The sequence below is a fragment of the Leuciscus leuciscus genome (assembly GCF_965113295.1).
Source record: "Leuciscus leuciscus genome assembly, chromosome: 3".
Taxonomy (NCBI): domain Eukaryota; kingdom Metazoa; phylum Chordata; class Actinopteri; order Cypriniformes; family Leuciscidae; genus Leuciscus; species Leuciscus leuciscus.
The window spans coordinates 32,233,144-32,250,207 of NC_138727.1; the positions used below are offsets into that span (position 1 = coordinate 32,233,144).

Genomic DNA, 17,064 nt, shown 5'->3' on the forward strand with positions numbered 1-17,064 from the left:
GTGAACCAATGAAACAGTTGAACCAAATGTGCCATATTGTTTCGAGGCTTCGAATCAATCCGACACCCGTCTCAACGGTGACACCTAGTGGTCACTTGCAGGTGTTGATCTGAAACAACCTTGACGAGCCATTAAAAAAATTTGTTGTTTTTTTATTATTATAATGTTCTAATATGTGAAGCTTGTAACCTATAGGCTCCTCACTGTGCATAATGTTATTTTGGTCATGAAAAATGAATATTAATAAAAGAAATCAAGCCACAATGTCTCACTTTTTTAGAGATTTTTATTCAAAAATATTAATTTATCTGCTGTGGAAGGACTTAGCCTACTTCTTTTTTTACAGATAATTTCTCCAGCCTTTGAAAAAATCCTCTCACAAGGGACACTTGTTGCTTGTCAAATGGCGCATCATGGATGATGTATTGTTGCAGTAGGCTAGCTGATCACAATACACACATCTCACTTTATTTGGGGTTTCTAAATGGAAATGCTCCCACACCACTGATGTATGGCATCTCTTCTGGGGAGCCTCCATTTTATCTATCTATCCAAATCTATCTATATATGAATCGATCTATGTATCTATAATCTATGTATCTATATATGTATCGATCTATAATATATGTATATATGTATCTGTAATCTATCTATATATGTATCTATCTATTAATCTAGCTGTCTATATATATTTATATCTATGTATCTATTAATGTGTCACTATATGTATACTCTGTCTGTCTCTAGCCTATCAGTCAATGTGTTGTGTAAATTTAAATGTAAGTCTAAATTGCCTATAACTAATCAAATCGCACTATGTCACTATATCACCAAAAATCCGCTATCTCAAAATCAAACTCCTCTCACAAAAACCCACGAGGTCAAAATGCGTTTATTTCACTTTTATACAGATGTGCGATTGTGTGGTCTGTTCCCGACCGTGTCAATCAAACGCTGATTCGGCGGACCACACCTGATGAAACACTAGTGAAACACTTCGAGGCTTCGTTTGGTCATAGTCACGTGACATGGGTGTTTCGAATCACGCTTCGGATCAGTGTTTCGACACATCTGCGCTTCGGGATCTCGCAAAGCTTCGGAACGACTGTTTCGCTTCAGCCATCCTTAGTTTTGCCCCCTCGTGGGTTTTGTTTTCTCTGTTTTGTCTTCAATAAATTGTGTGTTGAGCATTCAGTCTGCTTTTGGGTTCATCTATCTTCATCGTCATGACAGATGTAGTTAAGATACAAAGTCTTCAAGTTCTAGCATGATTGTGTCTTGATTAACACTAGAAGTGCCAGAATTCCATAACTACTAGAACTGCCGCAAGCGGTCATTTTGACCGCTAGATTCCAAACTCTATATCTTTAATGATACATACCCAATTGAGAGATTAATGCATTTATTGTATTAGGATATATTTTAAAAACAAAACAACACCAAACTGTACATTTAAACAAGTTTAATTATACATTTATAAATAATATCTGTAGATGTCATGAACAAAATAACGGAGTAGCCAATGTTTTCATGTTTCCACTGTTCGATCGCGCCCGCGCCCGCTGACACACACACACACACACCATATTACAGCATTGCAGTCTTGACATTGCAGCCTGTTCATTATAGCCATAATAAAATAGTCAACCTAACATATACAAATTCCACTGCTCTGTTTATATAGTCAGTATAGCCTCGTACAATTCGTACCATTTTGCACGTGTGAAGAGGATGATTTTTTCCGTCGATATTGGAACGTGAGTGAAGTACAAAGCCTATAATAAAGTAGTTTAGTTTAAAATAGTTTACCATCCAAATACATCGCAAATGTTGAAACATTTTGATTCTAATTAGAGAATTACGTGAGCCTAACACCGCTTACTTTCACTTTCGCTTATAAAGTATTTCATTTTGGCTTGTTTATAGTTATTTTTTCATTCTTGTTCTGTTCTGAATATCATTACATTTAAATGATTTGTTGTTGAATATGTTTTGTGTATTTTTACCACATTTTATTGTATATTGGTATAGCCTATAATAATACCGCGAAATTCAGTGCGGTCAATATGACCGTCTATGGCCGAAATAGGTAAATATGTTCATTTGTTTTTTTGCCTTATGTGCAATTTATATGAAAAACATTTTAAATGAAAATACAGACACTTTTAGGAAAAGTCAGGTACTGGCAGGATTTTATTTATTTTTTCAACAAAGTTATTGCAGATATAAAATTCAAAACGGTCAAAATGACCGCCATGGCACTTCTAGTGTTAAAGCTATGTTTGTGAAACTCATAGTGATAAAGGTCACAGGTCATTGGCAAGCCACAAAGTAAACAGAGCTATTGCATATTGCAGAAACTTTTCAATAAATGTGTACAAAGTTCTGAGCTGTCAGGTTTTTAAGATTTAGCTACAAGGTGTTTTCGATTCATGCTTCAGCTCCCAAAGTCATTAAAAATCTAAAGGACAAAAGCAATAGCTGGTTTTCAATATACCTGTATGTGTACAGAAATACATATTTATTATAAATAAATAAATATAAACAGATATTATGTACAGTCCCTTTTGTTTCTGAGTATGGCAGTAACATCATATAACAGAAAACAAATATTATCTAATACATTCACATAGAACGTGTAACTTTTGATTCAGCCTCGAGATTACTAATATTCTTATCCTTTCTCCTCCTCCCCTGAGGTTTATCTGTATAGTTTATGGTTGCTTATATCCTCCATCCTCTTACAGGCCAGTATAAAAGGTACATAAAAGATTATGTGACTGTGTTACATTAAATTCCTGAGGTTTTAGTTTTGGCTGATTGCTTGAGCCAAAGCTGTTGTTTATTTTTCACACAATAGTTTAATCCTTTGTTAACTTTAGTGCAGAGCCGATCCTGACCTCCCTGGGGCCCTAAACAAAATTATGTTAAGGGGACCTCCTACCTGACCCATGAGCCATGTATACCATTTGCCATTGCCACACAGTCACACCTGACACCCCAGTGCTCCCACTACAATCCTCCCTCCTTTAACTAGTACTAATGAAAATGTAATTCCTGATATCAGAAATAGACATTGTTTCTAGAGAAAGTACATTCTTAATATCAAGAATTCACATTTTAAATATTACAAATTTAATAATTGAGATAAAAAATGCATCCTGTGAATGAATAAAAGCTAAAATGGCTTGCCATAGCATGTCACTGTGTTTTAAATGATAAAAACAATACTTGATACTTGATGGTTATTATTTACTGAGGGATGTGCATCCATATTGACCAGTATGTCCAGCCAATCAACATTTTATATGATATATTGCCTTTAAATCAATAGTCAATGTCAATACATTGCTTTCCATCTTGCTTTATTGCAGAGTGGTAACTAAACTGACTTGGAGACTAGATTATCATTGTCTTGTTTTAAAAGTATGTGCGCCTATAATGAGGAGTGCCATCACGCCCATATTGTACTGGTCCCCACATATATTTCTGCTGGAAAGTGCGCGTTTCATTTCGTGCACATGAATGCATGTTAACGCGCGATGCGCGGTTATCTTTTCCGAGCTGCAGTTTATAAACAAACACCGTTGCCCTTTGTCATTTATCAAATGTAATAAATAGTTGTATTTCACTCTCACTTTTTTTTTTGTCAGGCACAAAGTCACAGAACACAGCCCTGGAAGTGGCCAGCATTAGCAAGCAAGACACAGACAGACCAAAAGATGCACTGCCAAGCTGGGTTAGACAGACAGACAGACTAGAGAGAGATGCACATCTACTTAAATGTTCTGTTCTTTTCTGACATCAAACTTGGAGAGGAGAGAACACAAGTCTATCTGATTGCTGTTCCCGCAATCCACTCTTATTGTATTTTTTTACCTCTCTTTCGTAACCAGAAGGATATTTTCACTTAATTTCCTCATCAATGTTGTAAAGTTTGATTGACGCGCTTTGACATAAGGGGGAGGCGGGGCCTTGAGTAATTTGCAGGGCCCTACGCAACTTGCTGATAGGGCTGATTGGCTCTGCTTTGGTGTATTGGGAATCATTCATCCAAAAAAAGAAAATTCTGTCATAATTTACTTCAATCCTGTATTATCTTCACTCTTTCGTGGAACAAGGAAATGATCTTCTGTAGAATGTAAAATAATATATTCCATTGACTTCAATTGTATGGACCAAAAAAATTAAAATAAGTCAATAGGAAACTGTTCGGTTACCAACATTCTTCAAAATATCTTATTTTGTGTTATGCAGCAAAAGGAATGCATGCACAGGTTTGGAACGACATGAGGGTGAGTAAATGATGACAGAATTTTCTTTTTTTGGTGGACTATCTCTTTAACGTCTGCTTTGTGTTCCACCAAATAAACAAGCACTTCTATCCTAAGAATGTTTTATTTTATTTTTTTACTGCTCTTATCAAGTAACTATGTTCTCATGCTCTTAGTTCCCTGTTTACTTTACTGCCCCTCTATAAGTCATAACTGTCATTGCAGACATATTTGGGAATTATTGCTATAGTGTATAATTGTTCTGCTTACATCGCAGTGGTGACATCAGCGTGAGCTTCCTTTCCTTCCATACATCCTGCTGAGGTGTGTTGGAATACATTTGGAAGTGTTTTAGCGACAGCAGCTTGCTGTGAGTCTGGCAAGATCTTTTTATTACTGTCGCTCAGCCTTCTGATCTCTCCATAGTATTTGGAGAGGTGACCTACATTTCAGCGTGCAGTTCTCGCTGGCTTCACCATTTAATACAGCAAAGGATTAGTGAGGGTCTTACTTTGAACAATATACCGGGATCTGCATCAATCCTTGTTGAATGTTACGTAGTGTCTATCCAAACACTAATACAAAACTGTCCAGAACATGTGGCCAAGTATTAATGTAATACTTTGTAAAGGGGAAAAATAAAAGAAAGAAAATAATGTCACATTAAGCTTTAGAATGAGCTCTCTCTCTCTCTCTCTCTCTCTCTCTCTCTCTCTCTCTCTCTCTCTCTCTCTCTCTCTCTCTCTCTCTCTCTCTCTCTCTCTCTCTCTCTCTCTCTCTCTCTCTCTCTCTCTCTCTCTCTCTCTCTCTCTCTCTCTACTGTATATATATATTTATACTACAGGGCCGTTGAATGCTTGAATCTGATTGGTTGACGAACGTTCTAAGGTGTGCATTATTTTCAGGGAAACGCACGGCTAAAGTAGTTCCAGGCAGGTCTTGACCGCATTACAGTTCCATATCACTTCGCGTAGTCAACTGTAATAACGGAAAATAGGATACAATTCATAACAAGAAAAAGCATTTCGCCCCATGCGCTTGATCTGCAATTTTCAATGTCTAGCTTCACAATCAATAGAAACATGCAGTTTAATTTGAATAAATAAACTATAAAGTCCTATCTATAATCAATAGAAAATTAAACTGAATAGGCTAAATAAATGGATAGTCCTGCAGCACGGATTTTTATTGCAGATAATTTAACAAATAAATAATTATTGATAGGCCTACTTGTTAAAAGGGCTTTGGGTTTCATTTATTTGGCTAGTCTACTGTCATCTGTCAATAATAAAAAAGAGTTCAGATGCAAAAGCCTCTAAATGCCATCTGAAATTTTCTTATAGAATGATCATTTTTATCAAGCTTGTGTATTTAAGTTCAGTAATTTCACTTAAATGACAATTAATAGGTAATCTTCATTGCCATTTAAGTGAAATTATTGAATTTAAATAAAATTTCAGATGGCATTTAGAGGCTTTTGCATCTGAACTCTTCATATATATATATATATATATTCGGCCGTCAGGCCGTCTCTTATGGCCTAAACACAATATCAGAATAGTCCATTCTCTTAATTTCATAGCTTTTCTCTTGGTTGTGCTGCTTTCAGCTATCATGTGTTGCCATGGCCAAAGAAACCTGCCTTGAGGCCTTCAGAATCAATAGTGCAGGCGCCTGTAGCTTAAAATGAATGGTAATGAAACTGTTGCTTTAACCAATCGGATAATCAGTCATATTTAAACAGCCAATCATATTTCGATTTGACTGCATTGGGGCCATCTAGCAGGCGTACAATAACGTCGGCATTTTCACGTCCTTTGATTGGATGGTCAGAGCGTGCTATTACTGGTAGTCAGAGGCTGAGCTAGCTAACCGCATCTGTAGTGAACTGCATAAACTAAAATATATTCCTGTAGATTTAATAGTTTTTCAACCCACAAATTAATGTTTCTTTCCCTCCTCGACCCCAGGTTCAAACATACCGGAAAAAATCCCTTATTCAGCCATCCAGCTTAACGCAGAGTCACGGAACTCTATTCGATCTGTCCGGGTAATAACAGAACTGACTGACTGTAATGTATGCCATGACTAATTTTGAAGGCAAAAGTCCCGCTGAGCTCATTGATTTCCTTAAAAAATCTGTGTGAGAGCATGGGGCAGCGGTACACATCATGTTTTGCGGTGACTGTCCCTGTGTTCACTGCTTCTGTCGAGCAGACACTCTCAGCCCTAAAGCGAATTAAAACTTATGCCAGAAATACGACGGGACAGACTCGACTTTCAGCATTAGCCTCGATGGCGATATAAAATGTTGTTGGGACTGAAACACACAGATATCCTGTACAACAGAGTAATTTAAGTCTTTTTGAGGAAAGAAATTAGGATGGATTTTGTGTAAAAAAGTAATCAGCAGGTTTGGTGAGTATAATGCTTTTTTCCCCCCGTTTTTCCCGTGGCGAATAAGATTTTCTTAATTTTTCTTGGATTTTTTTTTTTAAACATTCATAGTAGGGAGAACGGGGATGGTTGTAACATGGGGAGAGTTGTAACACCATCAATTCCACCAAAAAGGGATAAGATATGAGTCATGTGATCACTTCAGTATTTTCCTTCTTCCTCCCCGGTCCATCATGGTGATGGTCAAGGCTGGAAACAGGCACATGCAGAATATATAGAGAAAAAACTGATTTTGAGGTCAAAAAGTAAAAATTTTGACCAAGACTATATTTTGTTTAGTATCTGTACTATTGCAGATAAAACTATATGACTTATATTAGATTAAACAGTAGTTTCTTAGGCAATATGTGATGCATTTCCCCCCTGCTAATTTCAAACCACTATGCTAATACAGCTAGCTAAACATTGGCTGACAGGGATGGGGTGGGTTGTAACACTTATTTAAAAAGTGTTACAACCATCCCATTACAAAGAATATAACAAATAAGTATCTTGATTTTAATGTTTTTTAAAGAATAACTAGGGCATGGAATAAATAAAGACTTACAGAGGTGTCCCTGCCAGTGTTTTATATAAAGTGGTTTGCATGGAGCAATTTAACAACTCAAAGCCAAAGAAGGTTTGGGTGAAATGTGCCCTATTCAGTTTCTGGGCCCATCAAGCCTACACTCCAGGGTTACCAGCATCATTCATCTGTCAGAACTGCGACTCTGATTAAGAATATTCACACATAGACACACACGCACATTGACATGCTACTTTTTGTTAGACTTTAAGATGTACAAAGATGTTCTTTGATTGATTATGATTTCACTTTTCTAACTTTATTTATTGTGTCATGTTGCTGTTTGAGCATAAACAAGATCTACAAAGTTACAATGCTCAAAGTTCAGAGCAAAGGGAGATATTTTCTTTTAAAGAAATTGCTTTTTTAGGACTACAACAAACAGCTGGTAGGGACCATACGACATTCCTCCCGGGTTAGTGACATCACTAACCCTAACATTTGCATAAACCCCACCCCCGGAAAAGGATTTATAGATTATCAAGACAGAATATGCTAATCAATGACTAGAAGATAACTACACATAGGCCTAAGCTACATGAATTCATCAACTAACCATTCAGAAATGTCCTTTTGGATTCTACGTTGTCACTTCTTCTTGAGTCTCTCCATCATTGTCTGACTCCGGTTTGAACATAAAAGGCTAAAAGTTTTTGCAATTTTCAGTGCATGTCTGTGTGAGTGCAAGCTGTTGTAGCTCCGCCCTCTGTGCTGGGAGCAGCAGCTCATTTGCATTTAAAGGGACAGACACAAAAACGGTTTAACATGCTATATAAAAATATCTGTGGGATATTTTGAGCTAAAACTTCACACACTCTGGGAACATCAGAGATTTATTTCCCATCTTGTGAAAAGGACATTATAACACCCCTTTAATCTGGTACATTGTAGTAGTGTTTATTAAGTATACCGTTAAGTATGTTTGTTTAGTAGATTAATTTACACACACAGACATGTTTTTTTATTGTTGTTGTTAGACCTAAAGATGTACAAAGATGTTATTTAATTAGGTACATTGTAGTAGCCTAGTGTTATTATTAAGTGTACAGTTAAGTATGTTTTTTTCTAGTAGACAAATGTAAACACACACACACACACACACACACACACACACACACACACACACACACACACACACACACACACACACACACACACACACACACACACACACACACACATATGCGAGTCAAACAGACATAGTCTGTTATTGAGAGACAAAGACATTGTTCTTTTATTTCAATAAATCTGTTTTTGAACAATATCATATGGTATGGCATCCATTTTTACATTTGTGTATTGTTAACTTACCCCAGCATGTGTTACAACCTATCCCGGTAGTGGGGTAGGTTGAAACAAAGGAACACCATGTATTTGACATCAACTTTCAAGGTCTTTGATATTCTTGTAGAGGGCTGAATTGGTTCCATTTGTAGTAAACAAATGTGGGTACTTTGTATAAAGGTTTGAGAACTCAAGCTAAAAAATTCAACGAGTTATAGGTGCTGAAGCAAAAAGTGTTACAACCATCCCCGGTCTCCCCCTACTATTGTAATGTCTGACAAGGGACTATTGTAACATTTGAAGGACAAGACAAGGAAGGCTCCGTTTCGGAACGGAACCACTAACGCACAAGCCGAACTCACTCGCTCGTTTCTCTCTACCCGGCCTTTCCGAACTCACCGCATTTACTCTATAACTGCCAGTGCAAAATAAAAAATATAAACAGCAATTTCACAACATAGAGAGTCTGTGCGCTGCTACACTATTGAAAGTTATTAATTCAGATAGGACACCCCTGCAGGCCCAGGTGTGAAATGCACGGTCACTGATATATATATATATATATATATATATATATATATATATATAAACTACTAAGTCATTAATTATTATGTTATTTTCCTTTCCCCAACCTGGTTTTATCTCACGTAGGGCACCAAGTCAGAGACTGCCAGTAGGGCTCCTTCAGTGAACAGGTGCATGATGCGCTTGTTGACCTTTATGTAATATTCAGTATTTCTGGCCCTTTGAAAAGCTCCTGACTTTCTTATATCTGTGATGTCTGCAGCAAAACACATTGCAGAAGATACAAGTTCAATGAAAACATTTTTGGAGATCAACAAAAAAGTGCAGAATTGACATGCCAGTCGATTGTCCCATGCTTATTGTCAGCATTTTTTTGTGCAGTTTTCCATTGAATGCCTTGAATCACGGCTCTTATTATCGCACACCATGCTGTGAAAGACTGTTTTATTTCTCAGTTCACTACAAATAAAATTTTGAAATGTTTCCTCACAAATAAAATGAAGACTTGAACATCCTTTTTGAAATCAATTAATCACCACCATGATTAATTTTTCTCCCTGTTTCCTTTGTAAATTCCTTCTTTAATCACATTAATGGATAAAGTGACATTCTGTTCTGTCCTATTACTGTGTAAGAACTATTCGGGAAAATATACTGTATATTTTAGTATAGAGGGTCACACTTTAATCTAGTCACAATTAACTGTGTTTTAGATAAAATAATTTGACATGCTTGTTTGAACAAATTAGTTTATTACAATTTAAATTAGAAGACAGATACTTTAATGTAAAAAAAATATATAATGAAATCTTTAATCTGCTGTCATTAATACAAATACTAGGCCTATTGATATTTAGATTAAAACAATTATGGTGGGTTTATAAGTGAATTGTGTTGTGGACTACTGTTTTGAAAGGATGTCTGAACTGTTGTGTAATGACTTAACATATGGAGAACAGAAGTTACGAGTAAACTAGATGGATGAAGTTCACTAATCCTGTCCCGTAGCTTTATTGCTGCTTACTAACTCCTGACAAATACCACAAATCAATTGAAAAAATAAATAGAATTGATTGATTTATATATAGTCATTAAGGAATTAATGTTGTATACGGTAACACTTTAGTTTAGGGTGCAATTCTCTGCATTTATATTTCACTATATTTAAAGTTGCTTATTAACATGCATATTACTAGGATATTGACTACATATTAGTGCTTATAAAGCACATATTAATGTCTTATTCTGCATGACCATATTCACATCCCTTAATCCTACCCTTAATCCTACCCAATACCTAAACTTATCAACTACCTTATAATCAGTAATTAGGAGTTTATTGACACAAAAGTCATAGTTAATAGCTAGTTAATAGTGAGAATTGGACCCTAAGTTATTTTTTTTTTAATTAACAAAGGCTTCCAGCCTTTTAATTTTTCCTTTTTTATATATAAACAAACACATTGTATTTTTATGCTAGGTAGGATATTTTGATTTTTGATATTTTGATAACTGTATCCCTTAGTTCAGGGGTGTCGAACTCAGTTCCTGGAGGGCCACAGTCCTGCAGAGTTTAGCTTCAACCCTAATTAAACACACCTGATCAGCTAATCAAGTCCTTCAGGCTTGTTTGAAAACTGCAGGTGTGTGTGTGTGTGTGTGTGTGTGTGTGTGTGTGTGTGTGTGTGTGTGTTGAAGCAGGGTTGGAACAAAACTCTGTAGGGCTGTGGCCCTCCAGGAACTGAGTTTGACACCTGTGCCTTAGTTCATCAAACTTCATTTCAGATGTTCAAAGAAAAGAACATTTTCATGATGTGTCTCACTATCTCCTTTGTGGTCCTTTTCAGTATTTATTCAGTCTAGTGATAGAGTCCTTACTTATCCAGGCATTATGATGTCTGTTCAAAGACCCAGCCTTAGAAGTGGTCTTGAGTAACACATGAATAGACTGTTGTGAAATCAGGTTGAAAATAGGAGAGACACAATAGTGGACAAGATGCAGTGTGCACCAGGTGTGCCTCATCATATTGCCAGCATCATTCCATTTTGTTGGCAATTTCACTGGAATCATGAAACTGAATGAGGGCTAGCTGTAGGATCATGATGATTGTATTGAGGAAGGATTCTTTACAATCTGCACGCTGACATACTGTATTTTCCAATTCTTTCTAGCAGAATATTTCTATAAAGGTGTACAGTGAGATTCATTCTTCAGATTTTTCTTCTCACTATCATTATGACATTATGTATGTGACCATTGCCTTGGGTTATCCAGTTGAGCTACAGTACCCATGCTGTTCAGGGCTTTGTAATCCCTCTACTACATCAAGCCCCTTCTGTGTAGGCATGACCAACTGGATCTGTCCCTCTATCAAAAAGCTACAGTGGCTAGTTTTGCTTTCTATGCTTCTCATCCTATTTGTCCAGAGCTGTCTGGGACCAGCCCCTAAGCGGGTCTACGAGGAAAGTGCCTTTGCCAGAGGCCAGGATCGGAGATCCAAGACCGGGCAAAGGAACATAATTGAGACCATTGAGGCTTTTCTGGGTCTTGCTAATGGGTTTAAGACAGTCAGCTAATTTGTCAACCTGTTTGTGATTTTGTACACATTGACAAGCCTGTTAAAAGAGGTTGTCATGCATACTGTAAGCTGATCGGAGCAATTTGGTTTATTTAAACGTCTTTGAGGAAATATCTGTTGCTGTATGTTGTCACTTTGATGTAGTGTCTCTTCAAATAAAGAGTGATTTTGTCAAACAAAGCCTAAAGACAAATCACCATTTAATTAGAAGGGACTGCCCTCCTTTAGCAATCCAAATGCCAATTTTGATTAGAATCTAGCTTTCATCCAGACAGAGATTTCCGCAAAAAAATGCCATCAAGCCTGTATGTCATTTGAGTGAATTACCCTTAACCCAATGGAATTATAGGCACCTCCACATTCAACTTTGAATGAGCAGATAAATTGTATCAATTAACATGGAAGTAACCTCAGCATTTTCCATAAAGGCATTCAAATAACCCTATTAGAGTCTAAAATGCAACCTTGAACTACCCTCTGTTCCTTAACAGCATGGCTCTTGCACCCAAAGTGGTGTCTTTTTGATTCTTTCTTCACAATGATGACTTTGGTGAAAGGGTAGTGGGACAGATTGGGTCCAGAGGTAAATAATGAGACAATTTCAAGGGCACCCATTAGTGCCCTTAACATGAAGTAACCGTGGCATGCCATTAAGGGTCTCTTTTTAGAATTCTGCGCTTGGCCTATTCAGATGTCAAGTGTGGTGATTCTTGTGTGTACATGTGTTTCTGAGTGGGAGGGAAGGTGCCAAGCGAAGGACAATTAGAATGAAAACAAGTTTTAATCAAATGGCCTACAGATCCCTGAGAATTAAAAGGTTATAAGGAAAAAAAAAGGAAAGGGAAAAAACGTTTTATTTTTTATTTAAATAATGGATGAAAATATGCAATGCATTAATTGAACGTAAAACATTTAAAAGCTTTTTCTGTTTTTTTTTTCTTCCTTTTTTTTTTTTTTTCTTTTTCTGAAAATAAATAATTATTATTTTGTATGTTTGTTGTCTCACTAGGGTTCCTGAGTACAGGTGACCAGGCAGCCAAAGGGAATTATGGGCTATTGGACCAGATCCAAGCACTCAGGTGGATCAAAGAGAATATCCAGGCTTTCAAAGGCGACCCAAAAAGGGTGACTATATTTGGATCAGGAGCTGGGGCATCCTGTGTAAGCTTGCTGACCCTGTCACACTATTCAGAAGGTAAAAAGCATTTTGTAATAAACTGACAATTAGACATAATACAAAGTTATCAAACCATTTTGTTATCAAACCATCAAACCCATTTCTGACCCGGGAGCAAAAAAATAAAATGGGTAATTGTGAGATAAAATAATAATGAAGTCACATTGTGAGATATAACGTCTGAATTTATGGGATAGTGTACATCTGTCACCATTATGTTCAGTTTAGGTTAGTTCATGGACTTTTAGTTCAATTAGTATTTCTTCAGTTCCTGTTTTCCTTTGTTTATATTCCCGCACTTTCTGGTTGCTATGGTTTTTCGGTCATTATGAGTTTGTTTGCTTCAGCTGTGTGCAATTAATAATCTTGTTTGAGTTCCTATTTGAGGGTGCGTTTACACGACAACGATACACTTAAAACAGAGAGTTTTTTTTCCTTTGAGTTTTCTGCGTACAGACGACATCATTGTCAAAACGATTCCCATTCAGACGAATCCGCGAAAACGACTAAAAACCCTGTTCTGCTGCCAGACTATTAGATGGCGATGAAACACTATAGGCTGAACACGTAATATATACATGTGCATGACGTCATCGTTTCCAGAGATTCGCGTTTTTTGTTGTTTACATGGAGACCGTTTTCAAAAACGTGCACTTTGAAACCCGTTTCAGGCACCCAAAACACTGTTGTCATGTAAATTAACGGCCAAAACGCATACAAAGTTTTACGTTTTTACGGTGTCGTGCAAACAGCCCCTAAAATGTACCCTCACGCTCATTATCTTTTTGGTCAAGTTAATGGTAGGATGTGTTCTCTTACGAGAGGTCTCTCGTACTGCGTAAGATATCTTACGCTAGGGGAAAATCCTTTTCCGCGAGATATTGAAGCCAAAAATTATCCTTAATTTTGTAATAATGCAAAACGCGTTGCAGCAGCAATGCAGACATAGGCGAGACAGCTCGCGCGCCTATTGGCTGCTCTGCGGCAACTGCAGCAGCCTATCGAGCGAGGCCTGGCGTGACGTCAGACCCAATCAGGGCACTTCGCGCCCGCTGCGTCACGTCCCGCCGAAATGGGCGTGGTCTAGGCCTATAAATATCGCTCGCAGGCAGCTATTATCTGATTTTTCATCCTTCAAGCGAAGCACACGCATCGCTGGAGCTGGAGAAGAAGCCGCGCCGTCTGAAAGAGAGCACCTTCAGCGGGACGAGTCACTGAAGTCGCTGGCCGCGCCGCCTTCCTTGCCTTCCTGCTGCGCTTTCCGGCATTATATCCTTTCTCTGCTACTGTGTTTATGTATGTGTGTGTGCTCGCCGCCGCGACACACACTCCCATTGCACTAAAAGAGCTGGGCGTCTTTTTCAAGACGCCCCTTTTCCTGATCACGCAGCTCTCGCACTCGCTGACGGCGACTGCCCTCACTGCGAGTTAGGTACTGCCTATGGTGACTCTGAGGACTCACCTGGCATCCTTCTCCGAGACTGCTCCCCCGCCCCCCCCCCCCCCCCAACCCGCAAAGCTTGCCGGTTCGCCCGCTTGCCTTGCCTGCTTGGGGGACGATACCTGTTCTCCCTCTGTTCGAGCCGCGCACACCGCGCCGCTCACAGAGGATGTCAGGAGCGGGCGGTCACGGGGCTAGCTTTCTCTCTCCCTCTGTTCAAGCCGCGCAAACTGCGCCGCTCAACAAGGGAGGCTGGAAGCGGACGGTCGGGGTTAGTTTTTTCTTTACGTTATAAGAAAGCTACCCTGCCTTCTGCGCCCCATTCATGCGTCACTCACCGGCGAAAGGAGAAAGGTGTGTTTTTAGTCCCTCCGAGGATGGACTGACCTTCAATTTCTCATACATATTCCCAGTTCCCTGATCATGCGACTGGAAATATCAATATTGCAGCAGGCGAGCCTGTTTTAATACAAGCGCGCCTGCAAGCATACGCCGAAGAAAGCATGTGACGCTCTTATATGCTCGTGCATCCGAAAACCTTTGCGTTCCCCCCCTGTGGCTCAGTGGCGGAATCATTGGTTTTTCTCACGAGAGACCGGAGTTCGAATCCCGGTCTAGCGGCAGTTAAAATTATGCCGCCAATGCTTCGCTCTGTCAGTTCCCTGAAAAGCGACTGCAGACGTGCATTTTGCAGCCAACGAGCGCGTTGCACAACCCGCTCGCCTGCACCCAAACACCGTTTCTATGGTTTCCGTGCGTCACTGGCGAAAGGAGAAAAGAGCGTTTTCTGGTCCCCCCGCGGACGGACCGACTTCCTCTTTCTCGTACATTTCTCATTCCCCTCTGAAGTTCGGGCGACTGGAAATGTCAGTATTGCAGTGAGCAAGCCTGGTGTAATACACGCATGCCTGCAAACAAACGCCAGCACGTTGACGCTCTCTTATGCCGTCAATGCTTGCTCTGTCAGTTCCCTGAAAAGGCGACTGCAGATGTGTATTTTGCAGCCAACGAGCGCGTTGTACAACCCGCTCGCCTGCACCCAAACACCGTTTCTATGGTGTTCCGTGCGTCACTGGCGTAAGGAAAAAAGGGAGTTTTTCTGGTCCCGCTGCGGACGGACCAACCTCCTTTTTCCTATACATTTCCCTTTCCCCTCTGAAACAGGCGACTGGAAATGTCAATATTGCAGTGAACAAGCCTGTTGTAATGCACGCAGGCCTGCAATAAACGCCAGCATGTTGACGCTCTCTGTTTCTATGGCAACTTCTCGCTCGTTCAGTTCCAGTAAATGTGACTGTTCCAGTGTATCCTGCAGTAAACAAGTCGGTTCTGTCACCCGCTTGCCTGCACACAAACGCCGTTTTTACGGCTACCCAGATAAATCCCATAAGTGTGAATTTTTTCTGGTGTCCCGGCCACGGCCGATGGTGCTTTATGTGTAAGAAGAATGCCCACTGCCCAGTGCCCATCTCTACACACAAGCACAGCCCGTCACACAGGGCTCGCGCACATGAATCGGCTCAGACCGATTGCGCTTCAAACATGGTGAATGTGCCCACTACCCAGTGCCCACTAACACCACGTTATGCATGTCTCACGGTTTCTGTAAAAACGAAACCAACGTGCACTCGCTTCACGCAAGCGAACGATGCTTTCGGTGTGATAAATGTGCCCGCTGTCCCGCGCCCACATCCACACATAGACATGACAGTTCCCACGGGAACCGCCCAGCCCTCCCCCTCGCGGTTAACCACCGCAGAGGAGTCGAGCGTTGGCAATCTGCCCGCTGTCATCAGCGCGCCCCATGCCTCAAATGTCACGAGCGACACGCTTGTGTTGCAGCACACCGAAGCTTCTCCATCGCTGAGCGAGCGGAGCGCGCTTCGTATTCAACCCCTAGCTATCCATGCAGACGCATGGGCAAAGCTACCCGGGGTTTCGAAGTGGGTGCTGAACATTATAGAAAGAGGCTATTCGCTGCAGTTTCGCCGACGCCCTCGCCGCTATGTGGCGCGCGTCGAAACCACGGTAAAAACAGAAGTAGCACATCTACTTCGAGCCGAAGTGACGAAACTATTGAGCAAAGGGGCCATAGAACCTCTCTCTCAAGATCAGAGCGAGGGAGGGCTATACAGCAGATACTTCCTGGTACCGAAAAAAGACGGGGGTCTCAGACCCATACTAGATCTAAGGCAACTGAACAAAGTGCTTGTGAAGCGACAGTTCAGGATGCTCACGACCAGGCAAATCCTTGTGCAGATTCGCCAAGGAGATTGGTTTGTGTCAATAGATCTGAAAGACGCGTATTTTCAAATACAGATAGCGTCACGTCACAGGCGATATTTGAGATTCGCCTTCGAGGGCCAGGCATATCAGTACACAGTCCTGCCGTTCGGTTTGTCCCTAGCACCCCGTACATTTACGAAGTGCATGGACGCGGCGCTCGCACCCCTCAGAATGAGAGGCATGCGAGTGCTGAATTATTTGGACGATTGGCTGATTCTAGCTCAATCTCGCGCAGTGCTCATAGAACACACGACCATTTTACTCGATCACCTCGAGGATTTGGGTCTGAGTGTCAATTGGGCGAAGAGCTCCCTGTCACCCAGTCAGAAAATATCTTTCCTGGGCACAGAACTGGACTCACTATCCATGATAGCGCGACTATCACAACAGCGCGCGGTAGACATTCGACGCACAGCGAACTCTTTTCGCTGCGGCGCGTCTGTCCCGCTCAAAAGATTTCAGAAGATGCTAGGTCT

General features: G+C 40.1%; 1 protein-coding gene across 2 annotated transcripts in view; it reads left to right on the forward strand.

Moving 5' to 3' along the window:
- The window catches only part of nlgn4xa (neuroligin 4 X-linked a), a 139,010-nt gene that overhangs the window by 100,939 nt on the left and 21,007 nt on the right, over positions 1 to 17,064 (forward strand). For both annotated transcript variants that reach the window (XM_082164018.1, XM_082164017.1), the window contains one exon: positions 12,694 to 12,879. In XM_082164018.1, coding sequence (XP_082020144.1) covers positions 12,694 to 12,879 — 186 coding nt within the window. The remainder of the gene's footprint in view (positions 1 to 12,693; positions 12,880 to 17,064) is intronic.